Raw genomic sequence first — 25,859 nt, 5'->3', positions numbered from 1 at the left:
TCCCTACAAATTCATTTCATAGGCCTTCAAAATGTGTATTTTTACCAATGTCATTTTTCAATTGATATAACTAAAAGCGATCACAGTGGCTCTGAGCAAATGCCTGAATTGCAAATAATTTTTGATAATTTTTAATTTTAAGGAGGATATTTCTTCTAATATAAATGATACTGGAGCTTTTAAGGGTACTCTATAGAGTGTATAACTGGGATAAATTTTTGACAGATTATTTCAAAATACAAATTTTAGCACAGGTAGAGTTAATGACTGTGGAATAATTTTTATAAAAACATTTAATTATTTCTACAGATCAGTTTTATTTAGATATGAATTTAATTTTAAATGTAAATCATACATTTTTATAATTTTGCAATTGTAAAGTTCTAACTGGTGTAATAGTTACATTTTAATATTTCCTCTGACATTTCCTATGACTTGTGAAGGGTATACAAGAAATCTCAGGTGGCTTCAAGTTTTTATATAAGTGCCTGTATATGCATTTTACCACTGTACCTTCAATTATAAGAGAAAATTAAAATTTTAAGTTATTTTCATCACTAGTAACTCATTTATCCAGAGCTACATATGAAAATAGTGTTCTTTTCCATCCAGTGCAATTATCTTTTTAAAAAACTAATTAATTAACTATTTTTGGCTGCCATGGGTCTTTGTTGCTGCACATGGGCTTTCCCTAGTTGCAGGAAGCAGGGGCTACTCTATTTGTCTGAGTGGGCTTCTGTTTATGGTGTGCTGTCTTCTCATTGCAGTGGCCTCTCTTGTGGAACATGGGCTCTAGGCACATGGACTTCAGTAGTTGCTCAATGACGTGTGGAATCTTCCCAGATCAAGGATTGCAGGGGACCTGTGTCCCCTGCATTGGCAGCCAGATTCTTATTCACTGCACCACCAGGGAAGTCTGCATGCAATGATCTTTAATTTCTATCTAAGCTCGTGGATATTTGATTTGCCACATTGTAGAAGTTTTCAAAACCAGAGACTCTAAACTCTTTGAAGAACTCTAATAATTTTCTGATATGCCTTATTTCAATATCCATATGTGTGCTTTTATTTTGTAGTGATCTACTGACAAAGTGTATTGCCTGAAAGCCGGCAGTTCCTGTCCTGGATCTCAGAGATCTGTGCAAACATCGTTGGGGAACAGATGGGCAAGCTATACCTTTATGGTAGGTCTCAGTATCAGTTTTAAGTAGAAAATCTTCCTTTCCTCCTGCTGCTGGCTGCTGCTTTTCCACTGTTCTCTCCACTGTTGCTGCCACCAGCCTGGGCTCTGTTCTCTGCCTGCTCACCTGGGGGCCCTGAGGCTCTCTGGCCTGCCTGGAGACAGGGTATGACAATTTCTTGGTGCTTGGCTACTGCCTGCTCTACCCCCAATCCTGGTTTATCTCCACTGTTTATGCACACCTTCCATTGTCCCGTGGGACTTCACTTACAAAACACAAGCTGAAAGAAAATATTTTTAGTAATTTCAAGTTGATGACAACAAAGTGTTAAACCAAGCCTGGGGACTTGCTGAGACTGCAGATCTGTACAACTGCAGAGGTCATATCTTGCAGTCTTTCCTGTTGGCAGTTCCAACTCTTGGTGCACATAGCCCTTCTGCTTGGGCCATGCATTCTGGCAGACGCTATGGTACTCCAGGTGTCAGTGATGAGAAAAGAGGCAATGTGAAGCACACTCCAATGGGAAGATCACAATGCAGACTCCTGGGACTTTGGAGCAAAGTTATGCTACCTATAGCAGGAATTACACATCTTTTGAAAAACAGCTCCTAATGTACTGAAATGGGACTCTTGACCACGAGGCACTAAATGACGATGCTTCCTGAGCTGTCCATCACCAGTTGGGTTCGCTAGGATCCTCAAGTCACAGAGCTGGTCAGCATCAGCAGTAGTTCTGCTGCTGTGCTGTCCTTAGTTTCCCAGTCATGTCCAGCTCTTTGCGACCCATGGACTGTAGCCTTCCAGGCTCCTCTGTCCATGAGATGCTCTAGGCAAGAATACTGGAGTGGGTTGCCATGCTGTCCTCCAGCGGCTCTTCCCAACCCAGGGATTGAACCCAGGTCTCTCACATTGCAGGTGGACTCTGTACTGACTGAGTCACCAGGGAAGCCTCAGCAGTAGTTCTACGTAGGATGAAATGGTACATCTCAAACTAAGCGTGAATGAGGGTGCACATGAGTGCATGAAGAGATAGTGCAGACTCCCACATCACTCACTGTGGTTACCCTGTATGCCTATCTCGGCTCATACCTGTTGGACTAAAGACCAACCGAAAGAGGAGGAGAAAGCCTGAACTTCGTTTTAGGATAAAACAGCTTGGTATATGGGTGGGTGATGGTTGCGTTACAGCCTCACTTGGGCTTGGCCTTGAATGACAGTGGTGAGAGAAAACCTTTTAATGGGCAGAGCTTTGGGTAGTGCACCTGACCATCCAGTTTATGTAGAAAGAAATGATCTAAGGTTAGAATATACATGGACTCAATGGCAATGATGAACAGCGTCTGCAGCTGTTCATCACCCTGGAAGGAAAATGACTGGGAGATTGGAGAAGGGGAGGTCTGGGGTGGAGGCACAGGGATAGACTTGTAGGAACAGGCTCAAAGTGTGAAGATCTTTCCATCAGAAAGCATTCATGTGAGGCACGAAGCAAGGATTTAGACAAAGCAGTTTAGGCAAATGATGTTAGTCGGCCTTTGTCAGTGACTACCTAAGTGCTGGCACAATAGACATCTCATTTTCAAGGAATGTCACTTGAATATGGGTGAAAGATGAGAGATTCAGTTCCCAGCTTATATGCATTGAGCAGTCACAACATTTTTTTTTTAACTATTGCAGAGGTGAGGTTATAGTCTGTCACTTTGAAATATAGTGTAATAATTTTTAAGCACTAGTCAAATGAGATCTCCAAAGTTCTCTAAGCACTCAAATTTTATGACTTAAATGTCTTTCTACTGTCCACTATGCATTACTACATATTTCCCAAGGTGTCTGTCTAAGGCTTGGTGGCTTTTAAAGTATGAAATCCTCTTTTTACCTCTTATCCCAGCTTTTTGGATTGAAAACTATGATTCTTCATGTAGAGTTATTAAATTGAAAACAGAAATTGTATTGCACTCCAAGGATATAAATAAATTGTAATCAGTAATTAATTTTGAGCAAGAGTGAACCTCCACGCAGAAAAGCTGAAACCCGGCACTGATCCTGTGCATTTCTCTTGTGACTCAAAAATGAGTAATCCCTGAAGGATTAGAGTAAAAGGTTAACTGTTAGATTCTACAAATCAGCCATTCCAAGAATCATCATAATTTTCATCATAGCAATTTAGTCTTTATGTGTTTGCACATGCTGAAAAAAATTATCAAGTTATCAAAAATGTTGAGAGTCTTGTTAAGGTAGTTTTAAATGACAGGTGAACAGAAGGTTATTGGCAAGACTGTGATACAGGTTTGGAAATAATTTAAATGTTCATAGTCTGTATCTTGTATACAGATTTATATAAATTACATTCTATAGATTATAGTAAATTACCCTCAACTTTGAGATAGATGCTTCTTAGCTTCTTGTAAATATAATGCAATACTAGACCTTATATCTGATAAAAATAATTAATATAATTGTTTAAATATTAAAACTAAAGTTTCAAACAAAATGCTGATTATTATTAGCATAGTCAACCATAGTAAATTTAATTTAAGCTATTAATTAGTCATGATCAGTTTGAAATCATATTCTGTCTAGCCAGTGGTTCTCTCTCATATCCAATTATTTGACTTCAGAACTTTAGGGAACTCATTGCGGTCCTTCCTATCACTGGGAAAGCAGAAAGGCAGGGTACAAACATGGACTGCTTTCATCAACAGCTCTCCTAGGATTCTGTTTAATGGAATTCACTTTTCTAAGGAAATCAGGTAATTGGCTGATCTTTTCTCTAGTTTTCTTGTTATTCATTCAGTTAATTAATTCAACACATATTTATTGAGTACATATAATGAACTAGCATCTGTTCCAAGTGGTGGGCATACCTCAGTGAACAAAACTGTCTGCTTTCAAGAGCTTATAATTTACTAGCAGAAGACAGAGAATAAAATAAATCCATCGATGTTATAATATGTTGGAAGGTGGTGAGTGCTATGGGAAAAAAGAGAACAAAGAGGGGGAAGAAGGGAATACTGAGGGGTAGAGAGCTGCAGTTTTAAATGGGGCAGTTAGAAAGGATTCATGGAGAAGATATTTAAACAGAGACCTGACCTGGTGAGAAAAGAGTCACGTGGATATCTGGGCCAAGATCATTCCAACGAGAGCAAGGAGCTTGAATCTACTCTCCTTCTTAGTTTTTATTTTGCCAGTTTTCTCTCCTCAGGAACAGGAGATGATTTTGAAGTTCTGATTAATTTAGAAATGTTGACTGTCAATGACATACTGTGTCCTGGCCTCTTTCACCACCCCCTTCAGCTCAGTTTGAGTTTCTTTATCGGTCCTGATAGTGATACCCCGGATGTGAATTGTGCTGAAGACTAGAAGTTATCACTTCTCTTACTAGGTGGAGATAGGGAGAAAGGGCTGGGAAATCAGCTAAGAAAAGAGATTCAATCTCAGTGTTTCTCTTTGCTTAAGTCTTGCTTGTTGCAAGGTTTGACATCTGAAGGAACAATTTCAGGACTCAAATGCCATGCCGGAGACAACAGGGAAAAAAAAATCCTCAAAAAACAAAAACAACAATAAAATAACAAATAATTTCATTCCTTCTATTGCATGCATTTTAAAGTTAAATGGATATAGTAGTAGTTAATACAGTTACAAAACCAAAAAATACTATTTCTAGTGCAATTTTAAATTCTGGATACATTAAAGTTATAAAACTTCTGCTTCCCTTATAATTAACTCCAGTTTCTAAAAGTCTTATTGCTCTCACTCTTTACACATATTTTGGTGGCGGTGCCAAAGGACATCGGGTTTCTACAGGCTCTATTATGCAAGTGCCTTGGAAAGTAAAAAGTGTACTGAACAAACATGAAACATCACCATTGTTTACCAGGTACATTGTTGTTCCTTTAAAAAATATGCAAGTATTTAACAGCATTAGTTCAGTTCAGTTGCTCAGTTGTGTCCGACTCTGCGACCCCATGGACTCCAGCACGCCAGGCCTCCCTGTCCATCACCAACTCCCGGAGCTTGCTCACACCCTTGTCCATCAAGTTGGTGATGCCATCCAACCATCTCATCTTCTGTCGTCCCCTTCTCCTCCCTCCTTCAATCTTTCTCAGCATCAGGGTCTTTTCCAATGAGTTGTTCTTGGCATCAGGTAGCCGAAGTATTGGAGTTTCAGCTTCAGTATCAGTCCTTCTAACAAATATTCAGGGCTGATTTTCTTTAGGATTGACTGGTTGGATCTCCTTGCAGTCCAAGGGACTCTCAAGAGTCTTCTCCAACACCACAGTTCAAAAGCATCAATTCTTTGGCACTCAGCTTTCTTTATAGTCCAACTCTCACATCCATACATGACTACTGGAAAAACCATAGCTTTGACTAGATGAACCTTTGAGGGCAAATTAATGTCTCTGCTTTTTAATATGCTGTCTAGGTTGGTCACAGCTTTTCTTCTAAGGAGCAAGCATCTTTTAATTTCATGGCTGCGGTCACCATCTGCAGTGATTTTAGAACCCAAGATAATAAAGTCTGTCACTGTTTCCATTGTTTCCCCATCTGTTTGCCATGAAATGATGGGACCAGATACCATGATCTTAGTTTTCTGAATGTTGAGTTTTAAGCCAACTTTTTCACTCTCCTCTTTCACTTTCATCAAGAGGCTCTTTAGTTCTTCTTCGCTTTCTGCTGTAAGGGTGGTGTCATCTGCATATCTGAGGTAATATAACAGCATTAGAAGATAGACAGATACATACTTATCCATAACGAAATATGTATTCATCCATAATGAAAGCCAGACACTTTAAGTTTTAAGGAAAATTCACTTGACTCTTTGTGAATGACCAGTGATTCAGCATTTCTGTGCTTCAGCTCTCTCATCTGAAGAGTGAGGGGAAAAACAAATAGTTCTTACCCTTATAAGTGTACGGTAACATATATGAACTAGGCTTACTGTGGTGATCATTTTGCAACATGTACAAATGTCAAATCACTATGTTGTATCCCTGAAACTAATATAATGTTATATGTCAAGCGGGGATTTCCCTGGTGGTCCAGTAGTGAAGATTCTGGGCTTCCAAAGCAGGCAGTGAAGGTTCGATCTCTGCTCAGGAACTAAGATCGCGCAGGCTGCCCAGTGTGGGCTCCCCATCCCCCAAAATGTGCTCACTCCTTCATTGGGTTAAAGTGTGAATTAAATGGGAGGATTCATGCAAAGAAGTCAGAACAGTCCCTGGCACATGAAAACATTGACAATAATTAATAATTCACAAAAATATCTACAGTGGAGGGGCATCCAGTTCTTCCATTGGATCTCCTTGAGGTCTAGGATATCATGTAAACTTATTTTACTGATAGAATCAGCTGCGTCAATTTATTAGTTTTGTCTTCTGGTAACATCTATGAAACCCTCCTTCTGTTAGCTCTTGTGCCAGAGATTTAGTCGATCTTAATCTAGGTGAAAGAACCTTTGTTAATCTTAATTCTCCGAAGGAAAAAATTTTACCGCTTTATTAAATCTCAAGTACATGCCAGATCTTCGGAAAGGTTACTGTCGGAATCTGAACTAAGAAACGCCTTTGGGCAGTGCTTAGTCGCTCAGTCGTGTCGACTCAGGTGGGAAGGCGAGAAAGGGCTGGCTTCGAGAAGGAGTATATGAAGGAGGGAGCTCCCGGCCTCGGCCTGTTGCTGGGTGTTTGGAAGTCTCCCAGGCACCTTTTCCTACTGGCGGCTGAACAGGACGCAAGAGTTGCCGGCTTTTTGAGTTAATCACTTACGTGCAAGTGAAGGCGGCGGCAGCCAGAGCGCCCTTCCCCCTCCGGGCTCAGGGCTTCATCCTGCTCCGTTCTGGCCACATCCTGCTCCTCGGCTCTCTTTAGACAGTGCTCCCGGGCTCCGGCGGGCCTCACCTGCGGCAGGTGAACCCAGGCATCCACTGGCGTGGCCGCCCCCCTCTCCTCCCCGCCCGGGGCCGAGGAGCGGCGGCGCGGGTTCCGGTCCCGGGGTGGTCGGCCACCGGGGGATCCGGAGCCCGCTGGCGCCGCGCCCGGCCCGGGACGCCGGCTGCGGGGCGAGGCCGCGCCTCCTCCCGGAACTGGCCGGCGCGGCACCGCGGGAGGAGCGGCGGGAGCGGGGCCGGGGGCCATGGAGGTCCTGCCGGCCGGCGGGGGCCGGACGCGGCGCCCGCAGCCCGAGGCGAGGCCGGAGGACTCGGGGCGCGGAGCTCCCCCGGCGGAGCGCGCGCGGGGCTCCCGGGACGCCTGGGAGGGCCAGGAGGACCCGGAGCCCGGCGAGCCACGGGGCAGCCGCACGGCGTCCCTGGTGAGCGGGCTGCTGACCGAGCTGTACAGCTGCACCGAGGAGGAGGAGGCGGTCGGCGGGGGCCGGGGGCCCCGGGGCCGCCGGCGGCGCCGGGACAGCCTCGACAGCTCCACCGAGGCCTCCGGCTCCGACGTGTTCCTGGGCGGCCGCGGCGGCGCCGGCGACTCCCGCGTGCTGCAGGAGCTGCAGGAGCGGCCGAGCCCGCGGCACCAGATGCAGTACCTGCGGCAGAAAGGTGAGGCCCGCGGCGGCTGGGGGTGCCCGGGGAGCGCCCCTGTGCAGAGCCCCTCCAGGTCTGCCGGCGCGCACCTGTGCGCACCTGTGCTGGTGGGCCAAGCGCCCGGGGTTACTGTTTAGGGCGTCTCCTTTGATCTGTCGCGGCTGGCCAGTGTCACGGATTCATAACTAGTCTTAGTTCTTACTCCACCCCCCCCCCCCCCATTCCCTCTCGAGTTGGCGAGTGAAGCATCACTTGTTGGAATGGTAGCCACGAGTCTCCCCCACTCCCCGACCCCTTCCCCATCCTTCTCGTGTTTGCAGAGGCTGGAGGCGAGAGGCAGTCCAGATTCTAATTTCACCAGAACAGCTGTTAAGACGGGTTTGGATTTTTCTGATTTATCCATCTGAAATTACCTAGAGGGGCCCCAGGCGGAATAGAGGGGACCCTCGGGGCTGGTTTAAGAAGAAAAAAACAGCCGCTTCTTTTTTTTTTTTAATCCGCCTTCTTTGGCTACATACTTGGATAGTATTTAGTGAGGCAGAATAATTCAATAATGCAATTTATAAGCAGAATGTGTAAAATCCATTTCTTAGAACGCCTGATTTCAAGAAGCTCACTAAGTGGATTTTTTTTTCCCCCTTGGGTGGCGGGTTAGTGGAGGGCCCTAGAGCAAATGTAATTACCATAGCATTTAAGTGCTGGAACCTTCGGTTGAAGAGGTCGATCAGAAAATGGCCTTGACTTTTGGGGGCAGAGGTTAATTTGGTGTTTCTTTTGTTATCAGACTCTGATGCTGCTGTTCTGTCCTAATTGGGATATTTTTCCCCCCTCAACTTGCCTTTCAGGCACTTACACTTACTTACAATTATCTTTTTGTACAGATATATCCAGACCTCAATTTACAAAGTGAAGTGAGGTGTGGAAAACAAATGCTAAGCTATCATAACATTTCTTGAATTAATGTCCTTGTGCTAAATTACCAGGAAAGGGAGGAACAAGAATACTATGGAGTGGTCTCCTGTCTCCTGTTTGTAAGATCAGTCTCACTGGTACCAGAGGGGAAAAGAAACTAGAAACCCAGTAAATCTGTCTGCTTTCTGAAATCTGTGTAAATAGCTTTCAGCTTCCTCTTTTGGCTTCCCCTGAAGATTTTTTTTTCCCCCAGCTGATTGTTACAAATGGCTTCCACCTTCCTCCCCCTGCCTGAGAGGTTAGCTGGAGTCCTGCCATTTAATTTTATACCACTATTTGGCTGTTATCAGAGTGTCTGTTTATGCCAAGAAGTTCCGTAGGGCAATAGCTCTTTCAGAATCCAGCAAAATCAGTTTTGAAGAATTAATTTGGCTTTTCATTTTTTTCACAAGGCTATTCACTTTTCATTACTGAGAGAATTTTGTGGATTAGTAATTTCCTTTTGGAAGAGGAAATTTGGCAAGCTAAAGTTTAAGGAAGAGGTCACAGTTTTGGAAATACAGATCACAATGAGTGACCACTCTCCTAATCATTTCTAAGACATATAAGAACCAGTTTTGTACAAGTTCCAGTCTTAAACTGCTTAATAATCTCTTCTTTTTTTGTAGTCGACTCTGTAAGGAAGAGCATGATGCCATATTATAACAACCCTACACACACACAGATACACGCCTTTATCAATAAACATCATCAGAATACTAAGAATGAAGAATCAAGTGATGGAAACTGCTGTCTGCTGAAATAATTTTACATCTTATTAGGTTATTTGATTTTTTTCAGGATCAAAAAATATCCGTCCTGACATAAAACGGTCAAGACTCTCTTATAAAGTAGATAACCTGTGTGTTAATTCTCTTTTCCCTCTATTAGGGATTTTGCTGTGGCACGTATTTAGACATTTAGCACGTGTGGGTCATTTATTTATGTGAGGCACCACAATGGTTTCTCAGGAAATCCAGGTGCTCTTCTCACTGTTTTCATTAAGGGCGTGAACTTTGGAGTCAGCTTGAGTTAACATCCTGCCGCTTGCTGTTCCTTATGAGCAAGCTCTTTAACTTTTCTGAGTCTCATTTTCCTTACCTACAAATAGGGATAATAATGCTACTGCTTCATCAGTCAGGCAGAGAAAGACAAATATACAGTATCACTTATATGTGGAATCTAACAAATAATACAAATGAATTTATTTACAAAATAGCAACAGGCTCACAGACATAGAAAACAAATTTATGATTATCAAAGGGGAAAGCCAGGGGGAATGGATAAATTAGCAGTATGGGATTAACAGATGCACACTTCTATATATAAAATAGATAAGCAACAAAGATTTACTATATAGCACAGGGAACTGTGTCTTGTAATAGCCTATAGTGGAAAAGAATTAAAAAAATATAAACTGAATCACTTTGCTGTATATCTTAATTAATACAAATATTGTAAAGCAACTATACTTCAACAAAAGAAAATACTGTGGCTTTATAGCAAGGACGTGAGACTTATGTAAGTTAATGTATATGAAGTGCTCAATAAATGTTCAGTTCAGTAGCTTAGTTGTGTCTGGTGTCTGACTCTTGGCAACCCCATGGACTGCAGCATGCCAGACTTCCCCATCTATTACTAACTCCTGGAGCTTGCTCAAACTCATGTTCATCGAGTTGATAATGCTTATTTTTATTATTATATACACTAGAGTTCCTTAAAGAGGAGATGATGATCATTGATGATGATCACTGATGATGATCAGTTGATGATCTCTTCAGTTTTCCTCCTTTATTTAACGCTATGTTAGGAGCTGATGCTGTGGGACATACAAAGATAAAGGAGACCTTATTTCTATCTTCCAGATATTTATATACCAGCAGACATTGCTGTAAAAGACATTTTCAAATTCAACTTTGACGATTTTTCCTATTTTGGACAGTGCATATTATTCAAAATCATAGAGCTATAGGTACCTTTAAGAGTCACTGAAAATCACTCTCTTGTGGAAGGAAAGTGCAATTTAAATGCAAGATGATGATATTCCTACCTCTTTTGTTTCTAGAAGGAACAACTTTAAACATTCAAATTTGCTCTATTTGAAGGAATATAGGTTTAAAGAGTCTCTGGTGTTTTCCTGTTGCTTGATTCCATATTTAATCCTCAGAACCCAAATATTTTCAGCTAAGTGTGTTGTTACTTCTTATTATATCTCACCACATTTGAACTCAAGGTGAGAGAAATAATGGGCTTTTGTTCTCTTCTTCATAGCAATTCCTATTCTTACTTTATTGCTCTTTATATTAATGTTTATAAACGCTGTTCACATTTGTTTCCCAGAATAATCTTGTATAATTTGAGACCTGGAGTACTGCCTTGTCTGAGATCAGACAGAACGTTGATTAATCCAAAGGCAGTGTTTTTTAACTCAGGGTCAAATGCATTTTTCATAATGAGGTCAGCTGAGGATGACAGCTGTTAGCTCCTCCACTTGCATTACTCAGACCCCCAAAGTTCACTTCCTTTGATCTCTGGAATATTTTTCTTACTTTTGAACATTTCTTTTGTCTCTCTGATCCTCTCTAGTTTCTCTAAATCTCTTTCAGAATGAGTAGATCCAAACTGCACACAGGACCTCTAATGAGGGCCTCGCCAGTGCCACGCCAAGTAGAAGGCTTCGCTCGCCTGGCAGGTCACAGTATGGTGACTAATGATAACATTAAGTATGATTAACAAAACCCCCAAATTGTAATGATTATTCACGTAAATGTTGTAATGGCTTCTGATTCTCGTCTTATTTCTTTTGTAGAAAAACTGATGTTGAGAGTATTAGTTTTATGGATGTGAACTATTTTTCATTTATCTGATTGAAGGAAATGTATTTTCTATTGTATGTGGATGTGAAGTATTGTCCCAATAGTCAAGCTATTGGAAGACTGTGTATTTGAAACAAAATGGTCATCACTGCATGTATCTACATTAGAAAATGCAGTATTACCTACTTTTAACTGATCATTTATTTACAAAGTTGAGTACTTAAAAATGTTGTTATCAGCTGTTAGGTTTATCACTGATTTAACAGACTAGAAAATTCTCTTTTCTTGCAAATTTACTGTCTGAACACTTTAATGATACAATTTTGAGTCAATGAAACATCCAGCTCTGGTTGCAAATTTACATCTTAAGATTCTTTGCTTACATGTTACAGGTAGCCTCAAGAATAAAATTTTTTTACAGTATTTACCTAGACAGGGAAGGAAATAGATGAGTGATTTATTTCATCAGAATCTCTTAGCTGAGTATGTATATGTAATCCTGGGTGAAAATTCAGAATTGCTTGGTTTAAAGGTTGTTTCAGAGATTTATCTTATGATCAGTATCATATTGGAATTTGTATTCCTCTGAGAGTATTTATTGTTCTATTTTCCTTTTTGCTGATAGACATGAATGAACTGGAGACGATCCTTCGAGAGCTAAAATACAGGATTGGCATTCAGTCAGCGAAGTTACTTCGGCAGCTGAAGCAGAAAGATCGGCTTGTGCACAAAGTACAGAGAAACTGTGATGTTGTGACGGCATGCCTGCAGGCCGTGTCTCAAAAGAGAAGTAAGTGCGGAGCGGGGCTGGGGGCTCCCCTTTAGCCGTGTGGGACTGGAGTGCTAGTGACGCTACAGCAGTAGTCACGATATTTTTGAATATTTATACTGAGAAATTTTAAATGGAAGCCTATCCCTTCAGAACCAAGAACAATGAACAACTCAGTCAGTTTCCTATATTTTTCATTTAAAGTGTATATTATTGGTTTGGCCCAAAAGTTTGCTTGGGTTTTTCCATAAGATAGAATGGGAAAACCTGAACGAACTTTTGGGCCAAGCCAATACATATCTGATGTTACAGACTTGGTTTTATTATTCTAAATTTGAAGTAGTATTCCACTTTGAAAATGGTTATTTTTGCCAAATGCTGAATAATGTCTGAAATCTTTATTTTTAAAACAGCAGCAAAGAGACACAACCTAGAAGTCATGTCTCTGCTTCTTTATGCTGCATGTTGCTCTAATAAGTGAATTAAGCGGTTGACTTAAAAGGAGACTCTTGTCTCCAGGATCTTATAACTTGCTCTGAAATCTGAAAAGGATAAAATGTTTTAAAAATTAAATTGTCTCAGGGAGTTTTTCCATTCAAAAGCAAGAGATACATGGTTTGTTAAAAACAAAATGTTAAATTACTAATCCATGTTAGATATTAGACATAAAAGCTTATGAATTGATTTTTAAAAATTCTCCATGCAAGAGTTTTATGTTTTATTCTGCTAATATTTCCCCGTTTTTGTTTTGTATTTTTTATTAACATGCAGCACGGCAGAACAGTATGTTCAGGTATGGTAAATATAGGCACAGTGATGTGTTTTGATGGAATGCAGCTTTTTAGGTGCATGTGAAAGTTGCCTTTTTTGTTCCTTTCCCTTCTCACATTTTGTGTGTAAAGTGACACTTCCTGGAGTTTTTTTTTTTAAATTCTAAATTAAGATGTGTCTATTTTCATAAAACAAGTTTCAGGGCTTGATTAGCTTCAGATAATATAATGGCTTAAATTCCATTCTTATGTTTGCTATTTAAAAGAAAATACTGTTTGCTTCCTCTCCTTTTATTGTATCACTGTTATCCTAAAATTATTGTTCATCGTGTTTACTGAAGAAGGTTTTGACCTAATTAAACAGAATACTGCTTCTTATTATAATGATGTAATACTCTGTACAATAAGCAAAAATGTGATTCCATAGAGGGTTTTCTCCAGAACTAGGTACTTGTCTGAAATCTCTGGAGGAGGAGGGTAGAGATACATAAATATACATGTACATATATAGACAGATGTATACTATATAGTATATATATCATCTGTATATGCATGTGTATCTACAAGAAGTTGTCATGTGTTATAAGTGTTTGATATTTTTCCATGGATTCTGGTTGATTCACTGGTATTCAGTAAAAATGGTATTATTTTCCCTTTTTTTTTTTTTTATTTTCCCTTTTAATTGTGAAATGTTTTGATCTTGATTTTTCTCTTTTCAACTGTTGTTTTCATCTTCCCATTAGTATTATTTGTTCCAGAAGTTAAAAACCCAGAGTGGTAAATGCATGGATTTGGATGTGTGGAAAAGTGTAAGTGGGCGATGGAGCCAGTATTAGGAGAGAGAGAGGAAGTTCAGGTCAGCACAGTATCACGGGTTGGTACTTACTAGGGACTGATCATCGTTTAGAATTTGACTTTGCTTGACTGATGAAAGGACTGGTTTTTGTGTCTTTTAAGAAAAACATGTCCACAAGCCACTGATTCACCTTGTGAATTTTTTTTTTTTTTTTATTATTTTTTTTCCAGTGGGTTTTGTCATACATTAATATGAATCAGCCATGGATTTACATGTATTCCCAATCCCGATCCCCCCTCCCACCTCCCTCTCCACCCGATTCCTCTGGGTCTTCCCAGTGCATCAGGCCGGAGCACTTGTCTCATGCATCCCACCTGGGCTGGTGATCTGTTTCACCATAGATAGTATACATGCTGTTCTTTTGAAATATCCCACTCTCACATTCTCCCACAAAGTTCAAAAGTCTGTTCTGTATTTCTGTGTCTCTTTTTCTGTTCTGCATATAGGGTTATCGTTATCACCTTTCTAAATTCCATATACATGTGTCAGTATGCTGTAATGTTCTTTATCTTTCTGGCTTACTTCACTCTGTGTAATGGGCTCCAGCTTCATCCATCTCATTAGGACTGGTTCAAATGAATTCTTTTTAATGGCTGAGTAATATTCCATGGTGTATATGTACCACAGCTTCCTTATCCATTCATCTGCTGATGGGCATCTAGGTTGCTTCCATGTCCTGGCTATTATAAACAGTGCTGCGATGAACATTGGGGTGCACGTGTCTCTTTCAGATCTGGTTTCCTCAGTGTGTATGCCCAGAAGTGGGATTGCTGGGTCATATGGCAGTTCTATTTCCAGTTTTTTAAGAAATCTCCACACTGTTTTCCATAGCGGCTGTACTAGTTTGCATTCCCACCAACAGTGTAAGAGGGTTCCCTTTTCTCCACACCCTCTCCAGCATTTATTGCTTGTAGACTTTTGGATAGCAGCCATCCTGACTGGTGTGTAATGGTACCTCATTGTGGTTTTGATTTGCATTTCTCTAATAATGAGTGATGTTGAGCATCTTTTCATGTGTTTGTTAGCCATCTGTATGTCTTCTTTGGAGAAATGTCTGTTTAGTTCTTTGGCCCATTTTTTGATTGGGTCATTTATTTTTCTGGAATTGAGCTGCAGGAGTTGCTTGTATATTTTTGAGATTAATCCTTTGTCTGTTTCTTCATTTGCTATTATTTTCTCCCAATCTGAGGGCTGTCTTTTCACCTTACTTATAGTTTCCTTTGTAGTGCAAAAGCTTTTAAGTTTCATTAGGTCCCATTTGTTTAGTTTTGCTTTTATTTCCAATATTCTGGGAGGTGGGTCATAGAGGATCTTGCTTTGATTTATGTCGGAGAGTGTTTTGCCTATGTTCTCCTCTAGGAGTTTTATAGTTTCTGGTCTTACATTTAGATCTTTAATCCATTTTGAGTTTATTTTTGTGTATGGTGTTAGAAAGTGTTCTAGTTTCATTCTTTTACAAGTGGTTGACCAGTTTTCCCAGCACCACTTGTTAAAGAGGTTGTCTTTTTTCCATTGTATATCCTTGCCTCCTTTGTCAAAGATAAGGTGTCCATAGGTTCGTGGATTTATCTCTGGGCTTTCTATTCTGTTCCATTGATCTATATTTCTGTCTTTGTGCCAGTACCATACTGTCTTGATGACTGTGGCTTTGTAGTAGAGTCTGAAGTCAGGCAGGTTGATTCCTCCAGCTCCATTCTTCTTTCTCAAGATTACTTTGGCTATTCGAGGTTTTTTGTATTTCCATACAAATTGTGAAATTCTTTGGTCTAGTTCTGTGAAAAATACCGTTGGTAGCTTGATAGGGATTGCATTGAATCTATAGACTGCTTTGGGTAGAATAGCCATTTTGACAATATTCATTCTTCCAATCCTTGAACACGGTATGTTTCTCCATCTGTTTGTGTCCTCTTTGATTTCTTTCATCAGTGTTTTATAGTTTTCTATGTATAGGTCCTTTGTTTCTTTAGGTAGATATACTCCTAAGTATTTTATTCTTTTTGTTGCAATGGTGAATGGTATTGTTTCCTTAATTTCTCTTTCTGTTTTTTCATTGTTAGTATATAGGAATGCAAGGGATTTCTGTGTGTTAATTTTATATCCTGCAACTTTACTATATTCATTGATTAGCTCTAGTAATTTTCTGGTAGAGTCTTTAGGGTTTTCTATGTAGAGGATCATGTCATCTGCAAACAGTGAGAGTTTTACTTCTTCTTTTCCTATCTGGATTCCTTTTACTTCTTTTTCTGCTCTGATTGCTGTGGCCAGAACTTCCAACACTATCTTGAATAGTAGTGGTGAGAGTAGGCACCCTTGTCTTGTTCCTGATTTCAGGGGAAATGCCTTCAATTTTTCACCATTGAGGGTGATGCTTGCTGTGGGTTTGTCATATATAGCTTTTATTATGTTGAGGTATGTTCCTTCTATTCCTGCTTTTTGGAGAGTTTTAATCATAAATGAGTGTTGAATTTTGTCAAAGGCTTTCTCTGCATCTATTGAGATAATCATATGGTTTTTATCTTTCAATTTGTTAATGTGGTGTATTACATTGATTGATTTGCAGATATTAAAGAATCCTTGCATTCCTGGGATAAAGCCCACTTGGTCATGGTGTATGATTTTTTTAATATGTTGTTGGATTCTGTTTGCTAGAATTTTGTTAAGGATTTTTGCATCTATGTTCATCAGTGATATTGGCCTGCAGTTTTCTTTTTTTGTGGCATCTTTGTCTGGTTTTGGAATTAGGGTGATGGTGGCCTCATAGAATGAGTTTGGAAGCTTACCTTCTTCTGCAATTTTCTGGAAGAGTTTGAGTAAGATAGGTGTTAGCTCTTCTCTAAATTTTTGGTAGAATTCAGCTGTGAAGCCATCTGGTCCTGGGCTTTTGTTTGCTGGAAGATTTTTGATGACAGTTTCGATTTCCTTGCTTGTGATGGGTCTGTTAAGATCTTCTATTTCTTCCTGGTTCAGTTTTGGAAAGTTATACTTTTCTAAGAATTTGTCCATTTCATCCAAGTTGTCCATTTTATTGGCATAGAGCTGCTGGTAGTAGTCTCTTATGATCCTTTGTATTTCAGTGTTGTCTGTTGTGATCTCTCCATTTTCATTTCTAATTTTGTTAATTTGGTTCTTCTCTCTTTGTTTCTTAATGAGTCTTGCTAATGGTTTGTCAATTTTGTTTATTTTTTCAAAAAACCAGCTTTTAGCTTTGTTGATTTTTGCTATGGTCTCTTTAGTTTCTTTTGCATTTATTTCTGCCCTGATTTTTAAGATTTCTTTCCTTCTGCTAACCCTGGGGTTCTTCATTTCTTCCTTCTCTAATTGCTTTAGGTGTAGAGTTAGGTTATTTAATTGGTTTTTTTCTTGTTTCTTGATGTAAGCCTGTAATGCTATGAACCTTCCCCTTAGCACTGCTTTTACAGTGTCCCACAGGTTTTGGGTTGTTGTGTTTTCATTTTCATTCATTTCTATACATATTTTGATTTCTTTTTTGATTTCTTCTATGATTTGTTGGTTATTCAGAAGCGTGTTATTTAGCCTCCATATGTTTGAAGTTTTAACAATTTTTTCCCTGTAATTGAGATCTAATCTTACTGCACTGTGGTCAGAAAAGATGACTGGAATGATTTCAATTTTTTTGAATTTTCCAAGACCAGATTTATGGCCCAGGATGTGATCTATTCTGGAGAATGTTCCGTGTGCACTTGAGAAAAAGGTGAAGTTGATTGTTTTGGGGTGAAATGTCCTATAGATATCAATTAGGTCTAGCTGGTCCATTGTGTCATTTAAGGTTTGTGTTTCCTTGTTAATTTTCTGTTTAGTTGATCTATCCATAGTTGTGAGTGGGGTATTAAAGTCTCCCACTATTATTGTGTTACTATTAATTTCCTCTTTCATACTCGTTAGTGTTTGCCGCACATATTGCGGTGCTCCTATGTTGGGTGCATATATATTTATAATTGTTATATATTCTTTTTTGATTGATCCTTTGATCATTATGTAGTGTCCTTCTTTGTCTCTTTTCACTTCCTTTATTTGAAAGTCTATTTTATCTGATATGAGTATTGCGACTCCTGCTTTCTTTTGGTCTCCGTTTGCATGAAATATTTTTTTCCAGCCCTTCTCACCTTGTGAATTTGTGGATGCACCGTTCCTATGTATTTTAGATTTTTGTCTCTTTAAATCTAGGGTTTTACATTTCAGAGAATATCGGGCATAATGGCTCCTTCCCTGGGATTTAAATTCTCACCTAGCTAATAAGACTCTATTAGATGGAACTAATAGAGTATTTTTGTTGAATTAAGAAATAACAATGTCTCAGAATTATTCTCATCATATGATACAACATTATGATGTAGACTTTGTTAGAAATTTGACTAAGTGGTTATTTAGAGAACTCCAGAGATTTGGTGTTTAGTGACTGAATGCCTGAATTCAGTAGTAGTACTGAGCTGTACTGTACATTTGTCCTCTTTCCTCAAAGTCAGCTAAAGTCAGATGAATAGATGTATATAATTAGTCACTGAACTTTCATTTTAGTAGTGACTGTCAGTGATTCATTCAAATACAGCAACATGTTGAATCGTTTGTATTTGATGTGCAGGAGTCCAGATAATCCCTATTTTTCTCTCCATATAGATTCAGTGCTTATGATTCTTTCCATAAGTGATTTTTTCCCTTTCATGACATGCCATAGAATAAAACAATTTAAATCTTTTATTAAAATGGATTTTCCTATTGATATATTAAAGGGGATATATTAATTTTGAAATAATCATGTGTGGATTATGAACCAAAATGACTAGACCATTTTTATTTCTAACACAGGTGAAGTAAGCACTTAGACTTTTTGATTTTCTACACCAAGTCTTATGGTAACATCTCTTTATTTTTACACTGGGGTGAGAACAAGAGCAGGATCGATATTTGCCTTCCAGAGCAGCAGATTTTTCCCTTATATTTTACCAGTCATCTAAGGGTAACCATAGTATAACCACTTTAGTATTAATGATATAATTAATAATAACAGTAGCAGCAGTTGTTTTATGCCAAACTGTTAGTTTTATCTCTCATAGCAATTCTGAAAGTATATTGTCTTTGCATGTGTGCTTAGTCATGTCTGACCCTGTGATCCCATGGACTGTAGCCCGCCAGGCTCCTCTGTCCATGGGATTCTCCAGGCAAGAACACTGGAGTGGGTTGCTGTTCCCTCCTCTAGGGGATCTTCCTGACCCAGGTATCAAATCTGTAACTCCTGTTACAGGCAGATTCTTTACCACTGAGCCACCTGGAAAGCTCATTTAGACACCTTTTATTGTTTTTAGGCACATTTTATTGGGAAATTGAGATTCAGAAAGTTTAAGTAATTTGTCTAGTGGCTGAGATGGAATTTAAAGATAGATACCCTAAAAATTCACTCTTTGTACTATAAATTGTGACATGAGTGTTTTACTTTTTTTCTTAGCCATTGGATTGATACTTCTATAATACTGGATTACTGTTGGAGCAATAAGAAATTTATAACATGCAAAGCACGTAATATAGAATTTCAGGTTTATTAGAATATATTGCTTTAGCATTGTTTACATGTGAAATAAAATACTTTATCTTTTCTTGGCCAGATGGATTATGGAACAAATGCATGTGGTGTGCAGGAAAATCCACCCAAAGACATTAAGATGATGGGAAGAATAAGATGACTATTTGGCTAGGAGTTTGACTCTGATGTTAAGATTTTTAAGCAGTTTGCTTATCCCATGGTTTGATTATTTTTCCTGAAAGCAGAAGGGAGGCCATGTTAGTGATCGGCCTTGCCTAGTTCTACAGTTTTTTTGCATTGGTGCATTAAATGTTTAAGTTATGCTGGTTGAGTTTGTGAAAGGTGCTAAGAATCCAGTGATAAAATCTAGTGATAACTGGAAAACTATGAAAAGCATATATATGAAAATACTGTTTTCTTTTTTTAAAGAATCACTATTCATTTACTTATTTGGCTGCCCTGGGTCTTGGTGGTAGCACACGGGATCTTTGCTACGTCATGCGGGTCTTTCATTACAGGGTACAGACCCTCTCGTTGTGGCATGCGGACTTCAGTAGTTGTGGCCCATGGGCTCTCTAGTTGTGGTGCGTGGGTTCAGCTGCTGTGGCCGTTTCAGGAGTTGCAGCCGGCTCAGTTAGTTGCTGTGGCATGTGGGATCTTCATTCCCTGAATAGGAATTGAACCCACGTCCCCTGCATTGCAAAGTGGATTCTTAACTCCTGGACCACCAGGAGAGTCTTGGAAATATTGTCTTTATTTTTAGCCTGGTCAGTAAGTACAGGCATTTTAGGCAGCTTATAGACTCATTTTATTAGTGCGTCAGCCCTGGCATCTTGATTATTATGATTATTATCATTAAATCTTGCTATCGTAAATGCCTGGTAGAGACTTTGTCAAAAAGTAGTGGTCATTGTTCTTCTCTGTCTGTGGCTATCTTCTCTGCAGTAGGACCTTGTCCTCTCTGGCAAGAGAAGGAATTTGTGTGACCCTAAGCTTGGTATCACTGACATTCAACATTTTCCATTAAAAAGCAATTCCTTTTGCCTTTTAAAAAATTATAAAAGTAATGCACTCAATGCTCCTAGGTATTTCCCCAACAGAACTGGAGATGTATATCCCCATGAAAATTGGTACATGAATGTTCATAGCAACTTTTTTTAATCATAGCCCCCAAGTGGAAACAACTCAAATGTCAGTTAGCAGATGAATGGATATTCAAATGTGATACACCCATATGTTGGAATATTATTCAGCCATAAACAGAAATGAAGTTACTAATTCATTTTACAACATGGATGACCCTTGAAAACAGGCTTAGTGAAAGAAGCAGACACAAAAGTGCACATACTTTATGATTCCATTTGAAATGTTCAGAATAGACAAATCCATAGAAATAGAAAATAAATTAGTCATTGCTAAGGCTGGCAGTTCGGGAGAACAAGAAGTGACTGCTGATGGCAAGGCTTTTTTGTTGGAGCAATGAAAATGTTGTGCTGTTAGATAATGCACAATTTTGTGAATATACTAAAAATCATCAAACTGTACAGTTGAAAAGGGTGAATATTTTATGGTATGTCAATTATATCTCAATAAAAAGTGTTAAAATATATTAAAGGAACTTTGAAAAATACAGAAGTGTTGGAAAAAAGAGGAAAAAACAATTTTCTAAAGATGCTCTCTTAAAGTTTTTGAATTTTTATTCTACTTGAATAAAAATATGAAGCTTTGTAATATGAAGTTTTTCCAAAGTCAGTGTACTATATAATATTTCTGTATCCTGCCTTTTTCATGTGACATACCATATAAACTAGTGCCATTGTCATAAATTATTCATAAACGTAATTTTGGATGATTAATGAACTATTTTTCAGTCTACCATTTTTTGTTGTTGTTGTTACTATCTCGTAACAGTGATGAATCTCCTTTCAGTTGGGGGTATAGAAACACATTATTTAAGCAATAAAGGAAATTCATGGACTTATCTAATTAAAAGTCCAGGGATGTGCCTTCAGGTGTAGCTAAATCAGATACAAGTGCTCAAAGGGCATCTTTAAAAATATAACTTCATCTCTTAGCTGTGCTTTCCTCTGTATTAGATAACACCCAAATGACCAATAGCAGCTCCAACTCAGCAAACTTATCAAAAGAACAGATCTTTTTCCATAACTCCAGAAAGTCTCATAGTTCACTTTCCTTGACCTAGTTGGGTCACAGGCTTACTGAGAATCAATCAATCCTTTTTTATATGTATGTAAGAAGGTGTTAGGGCTTCCCGGGTAGCTCAGTTGGTGAAGAATCTGCCTGCAGTGCAGGAGACCCGGGTTCAATCCCTGTGTTGGAAAGAACCCCTGGAAAAGGAAATGGCTACCCACTCCAGTATTCTTGCCTTTAAAATCCCATGGACAGACGAACTTAGTGGGCTACAGTCCATGGGGTCGCAAGAGTCAAACATGACTTAGCGACTAAACCACCAAGAAGGTGTTAAAGTAATAAGTGCTGCGGGGAAAAACAACAACAGGGTAAGACAGATTTGGAGTTGCCAACAGTTGGTGTTGGTGTTGTCAATCCTTCAAATTTTAACTATTCTAGTGAGTGTTTTAGTGGCTGCATGATTTTTGTTTTAATTTTGCTGATTACTAATGTTGTTCAGCACCTCTTCCTGTTACTATTTGTCCCTGAGAAAAAGATTGTCTTTTTCTTACAGATTTGTAGGACTTCTTTATGTAGTCTGAATATGAGTCTTTGTCAGATGTATGTGATGCAAATACCTTCTCCCACTTTTCTGGTTTGCCTTTTCACTCTCAAGAGTGTTGTTTAGAAGGAATCTATGTATGTTCTCCTGGGAGTCGTTCTTTCCTTTCTGGAATCTTACCTGCTGCTTTGTGTATTTGGTCAGATTCCTGACATGTTTTGTTTCCTGTTGTTTAGTAAAGTGGCTCTTCCTGGGGTGTACTAAACCCGGTGATCTCTTTGAAAGCTTTTTTCCCCTTTTGTTTTAATATACTGAGAAAGAAATGGGAATGTTAAGATCAATTTTAGGAGTGGTGTGTGTTGTTGTTATTATTGTTCAGTCGCTCAGTTGTGTCTGACTCTGAGACCCCATGGACCACAGCACACCAGGTTTCCCTGACCTTCACCATCTCCTGGAGCTTGCTCAAACGCATGTCCTTTGAGTCGGTGATGCCATCCAACCATCTCATCTTCTGTCATCCCCTTCTCCTGCCTTCAGTCTTTCCCAGCATCAGGGTCTTTTCCAGTGAGTTGGCTCCTTGCATCCAATGGCTGCAGCATCAAGCCTTCCAGTAAATATTTACTGGTGTGTATATTAAATAACTATTCATTCTGGAACATGGGGACAGGATTATAATAAAAGGAGATGGAGCAGTTGAAAAAGAAGAGTGTCATTCTATGAACAAGAGTCCTTAGTTTTTAGGTAGTCCAGTTTACTAGTCTTTTAGCTTCTTGGAGGGCCAGCTTCATCAGCATGTGATCTGTGCAGACACGTGGGGCCCATGCTCATTAGAGCCCCACACTTGATTTAATGCTCTGTTGTTGCTGTTTATAATTTTAAGGGGTTCCCATAGATTACAAAACCAGTCCTGTATTTATAACTGGTGCTTTTTTATTCTCCCATTTTATTTTCAGAAAGCTTTATTATTGTGTTTTCAGATCTTGAGTCACCTAGAATTGATTCATTTTGTTTGTGATATGACATAGGAGTCAAATTTCATTTGTCCGTATGGACATCTAATTACTTAGCCTAGTTCACCAGCGACCATCCTTTTCCCACTGCTCTATGGTGCCATTTTTGTAAAACTGTCCGTATGTGTGTGGTCTACTTTGAAGCTTTTATTCTGTTTTGTTTTGTCTATCCTTGAGCTAATGCAGCACTGTCTTAATTACTGTACTTTATAATAACTCTTGCTGATAGTTGGTTCTTACACCTTGTTCTTCTTCAAGATTGTTTTGTTTATTATTGGCTTTTTGGGGAGAATTGACGTCTTTACAATGGTGGGTCTTCTGGTCTATAAAGATGGCATTTTAAATTATTATTTATTATTATTACAACTTATTTGAATGATATTTTCCAGTTTTCTATGTGGAAGCCTTATATATTTTTGCTGTATTTATTCTTAGGAAATTGAGTTTTCTTGATGCTGTTTTGAATTGGTATCTTTTAAGAAACTGTTTCTAGAACACAGAAATATGATTGTTTTCTGCACCTGAACCTTATACATAGTAATCTTACTTTTTCTTTTGTTAATTTTAATAATTTATGTAAAAGCTTCTGTTTTTTTCTAAGTGCAAGATCTTTATCACCTGTGAATACTTTGTTTTATGGATTTCTTTACCATCCTTTTATTTTTCTCCTCTTGTGTATTGGTTATGAACTTCAGTTTAATCTTGAATAGAAACAATGATAATGGATGGAAATTTTTGTATCATTTTTTAGATTCCACATATAAGGGATGTTGTATGATATTACTCCTTCAGAGTACCTCTTTTTCGTTTCTTTAGAAGAGATTGTGTAAGACTGGAATTATTCCTTTCATAAATATTTGGTGGAATTCACTGGTAAAATATTTAGGCCCTAAGTTTCCTTTGTAGGAATGTTTTAAATTATGGATTCAACTTTAGAAATTATAGGATTATTTGTATTCTCTAATTCTTATTCTATCAGCTTGGGTCAGTGACATAGAATTTGCCCATTTCATATAACATTACACATTTACAAGCATAAAAATTTTAAGAAAAATTTTGGCTCTTTTTAGTATTTTAATATAATAAAACAATATCACTGATTTAAATAGAATTCACTTACTACTTAAAATATTATACAATGTATCACCATAAAGAAGAATATTCTAATACATATATATATTAAAAAATAAGCAAAAGGTGATGTATGTGGATATCCACCTATCAAGACTAAGTAACAAATATTACTGGCACATTAGAAGTCTCTGTGTGTTCCTCCCTGGTTGCAATTGACTTTCTCCGCTGCATTTGTGTTAATTATTCCCTTGCTTCTCTTCATAGTTTTTCCCACCTCCTGTACATATTCAGAAATAACATATAAAAAGCTGAGTAGCAAGCCCATCCCTACTTGTGTAGGGAGAGGGTAATGTTACCTCTGGAAAAGCTCTGAAAAGACAACCAGTTTCTGGGTCACAGTCTGATGAATTCACTGGAACCCCTTCTGGGGGTGTCAGAGGGCAAGATTGTAAGCAGGTCCTATAGCATTTGCCAGGACTGTAGTTTGGACTAGTTGCTGAGTGATCAGCGAAATTAGGGGAGTAGACTACTGCTTTTTTTTTTTTTTTAATTGAAGGATAATTACTTTACAATATTGTGTTGGTTTCTGCCATATGTCAACATGCATCAGCCCTAGGTATACATATATCCCCTCCCTCTTAAACCTCCCTCCCACCTCCCACCCTATCCCACCTGCCTAGGTTGTCACAGAGCATCTGTTTGAGCTCCCCGAGTCATCCAGCAAAGTCCCCACTGGCTATCTGTTTTACATATAGTAATGTATGTGTTCCCATGATACTGGCTCCATTGTCCCACCCTCTCGTTCCCCGACTGTGTCCACGAGTCTGTTCTCTATTCATTTTTGGCTGTGCTGGGTGTTTGCTGCTGTGTGCAGGCTTTCTAGTTGCGGTGCACGGGCTTCTCATCGTGGAGACTTCCCTTGTTGTGGGGCGTGGACTCTAGGTGCACGGGCTCAGTAGTTGTGGCCCGGGCTTAATTGCTCCGTGACTGCTGCTTACTTTTGATTTGAAGCCCGCCATGGCTTTGCTCCTGCTCTCAGAAGTAGGTCCAAGCAAAATACTTTCGTGGGCATGGAAGGGAGTGGAGAATAGGCACTTCATCAGCACACTGAAATAAACAAGCCCAGGTGAGAATCTGGGCCAGCTCGCCTGGGAATTCTCTCCTGGCGTTAGAAAGAGGGTCCGGGAGCAGGAAGCCTCTTGTGTTGACTGCAGTCCACATCCCTGGGACTTGAGCTGCTGCTGCGCTCCGTGCCGGCCGTGCCCTGTCTGCGGTTCACCGGTCATCTTGATATCCCCCTTCACTCTTATCCTGGGGGTTGTCTTTGTCTGCTCTGTTGGATCTCTTTTTTCTTGTGTCCCGTGTTTTCTCCTCCTTACTTTTTATATCATTGCCCATGTCCCCTTGAGAAAGGATGCCTATGAGGTCAATTTCTGGAAACTGTGCAGGGATGGAAATGTCTTTATTGTATCCTTGCTTCGATTGACACTTCTATACCTGCTCTGTTGCCTCCTTGCTTTCATTGTTGGTCTAGAGAAGTCTGAAGCCTTCTGATCCGTCATCCTTTGTACTGGACTGTTTATTTCTCCGCGTTGAAAGCTTGTGAACTCCTCTCTTTGTTCTTGGCCTTCTGAAATTCATGGGCAGTTTGCTTGGTATGGGTCTATTTTCATCCATTGTG

General features: G+C 39.3%; 1 protein-coding gene across 2 annotated transcripts in view; it reads left to right on the top strand.

Moving 5' to 3' along the window:
- The first annotated feature begins 603 nt into the window (after positions 1–603).
- Positions 604–25,859, top strand: part of TBC1D30 (TBC1 domain family member 30) — a 104,375-nt gene continuing 79,119 nt past the window's right edge. The window contains exons 1-2 of one of the 2 annotated variants that reach the window (XM_061130766.1): positions 604–1,184; positions 12,097–12,261. In XM_061130766.1, coding sequence (XP_060986749.1) covers positions 1,163–1,184; positions 12,097–12,261 — 187 coding nt within the window. In that variant the 5' untranslated portion in view covers positions 604–1,162. Of the gene's footprint in view, positions 1,185–7,588; positions 7,720–12,096; positions 12,262–25,859 lie in introns of those variants that run through there. The other variant, XM_061130757.1, reaches the window with a different exon arrangement.

This window comes from Dama dama, chromosome 3 (assembly GCF_033118175.1).
Source record: "Dama dama isolate Ldn47 chromosome 3, ASM3311817v1, whole genome shotgun sequence".
NCBI lineage: Eukaryota > Metazoa > Chordata > Mammalia > Artiodactyla > Cervidae > Dama > Dama dama.
Note: the sequence above shows the minus strand (reverse complement) of the source record. Positions and strands in the feature narration are given on the sequence as shown.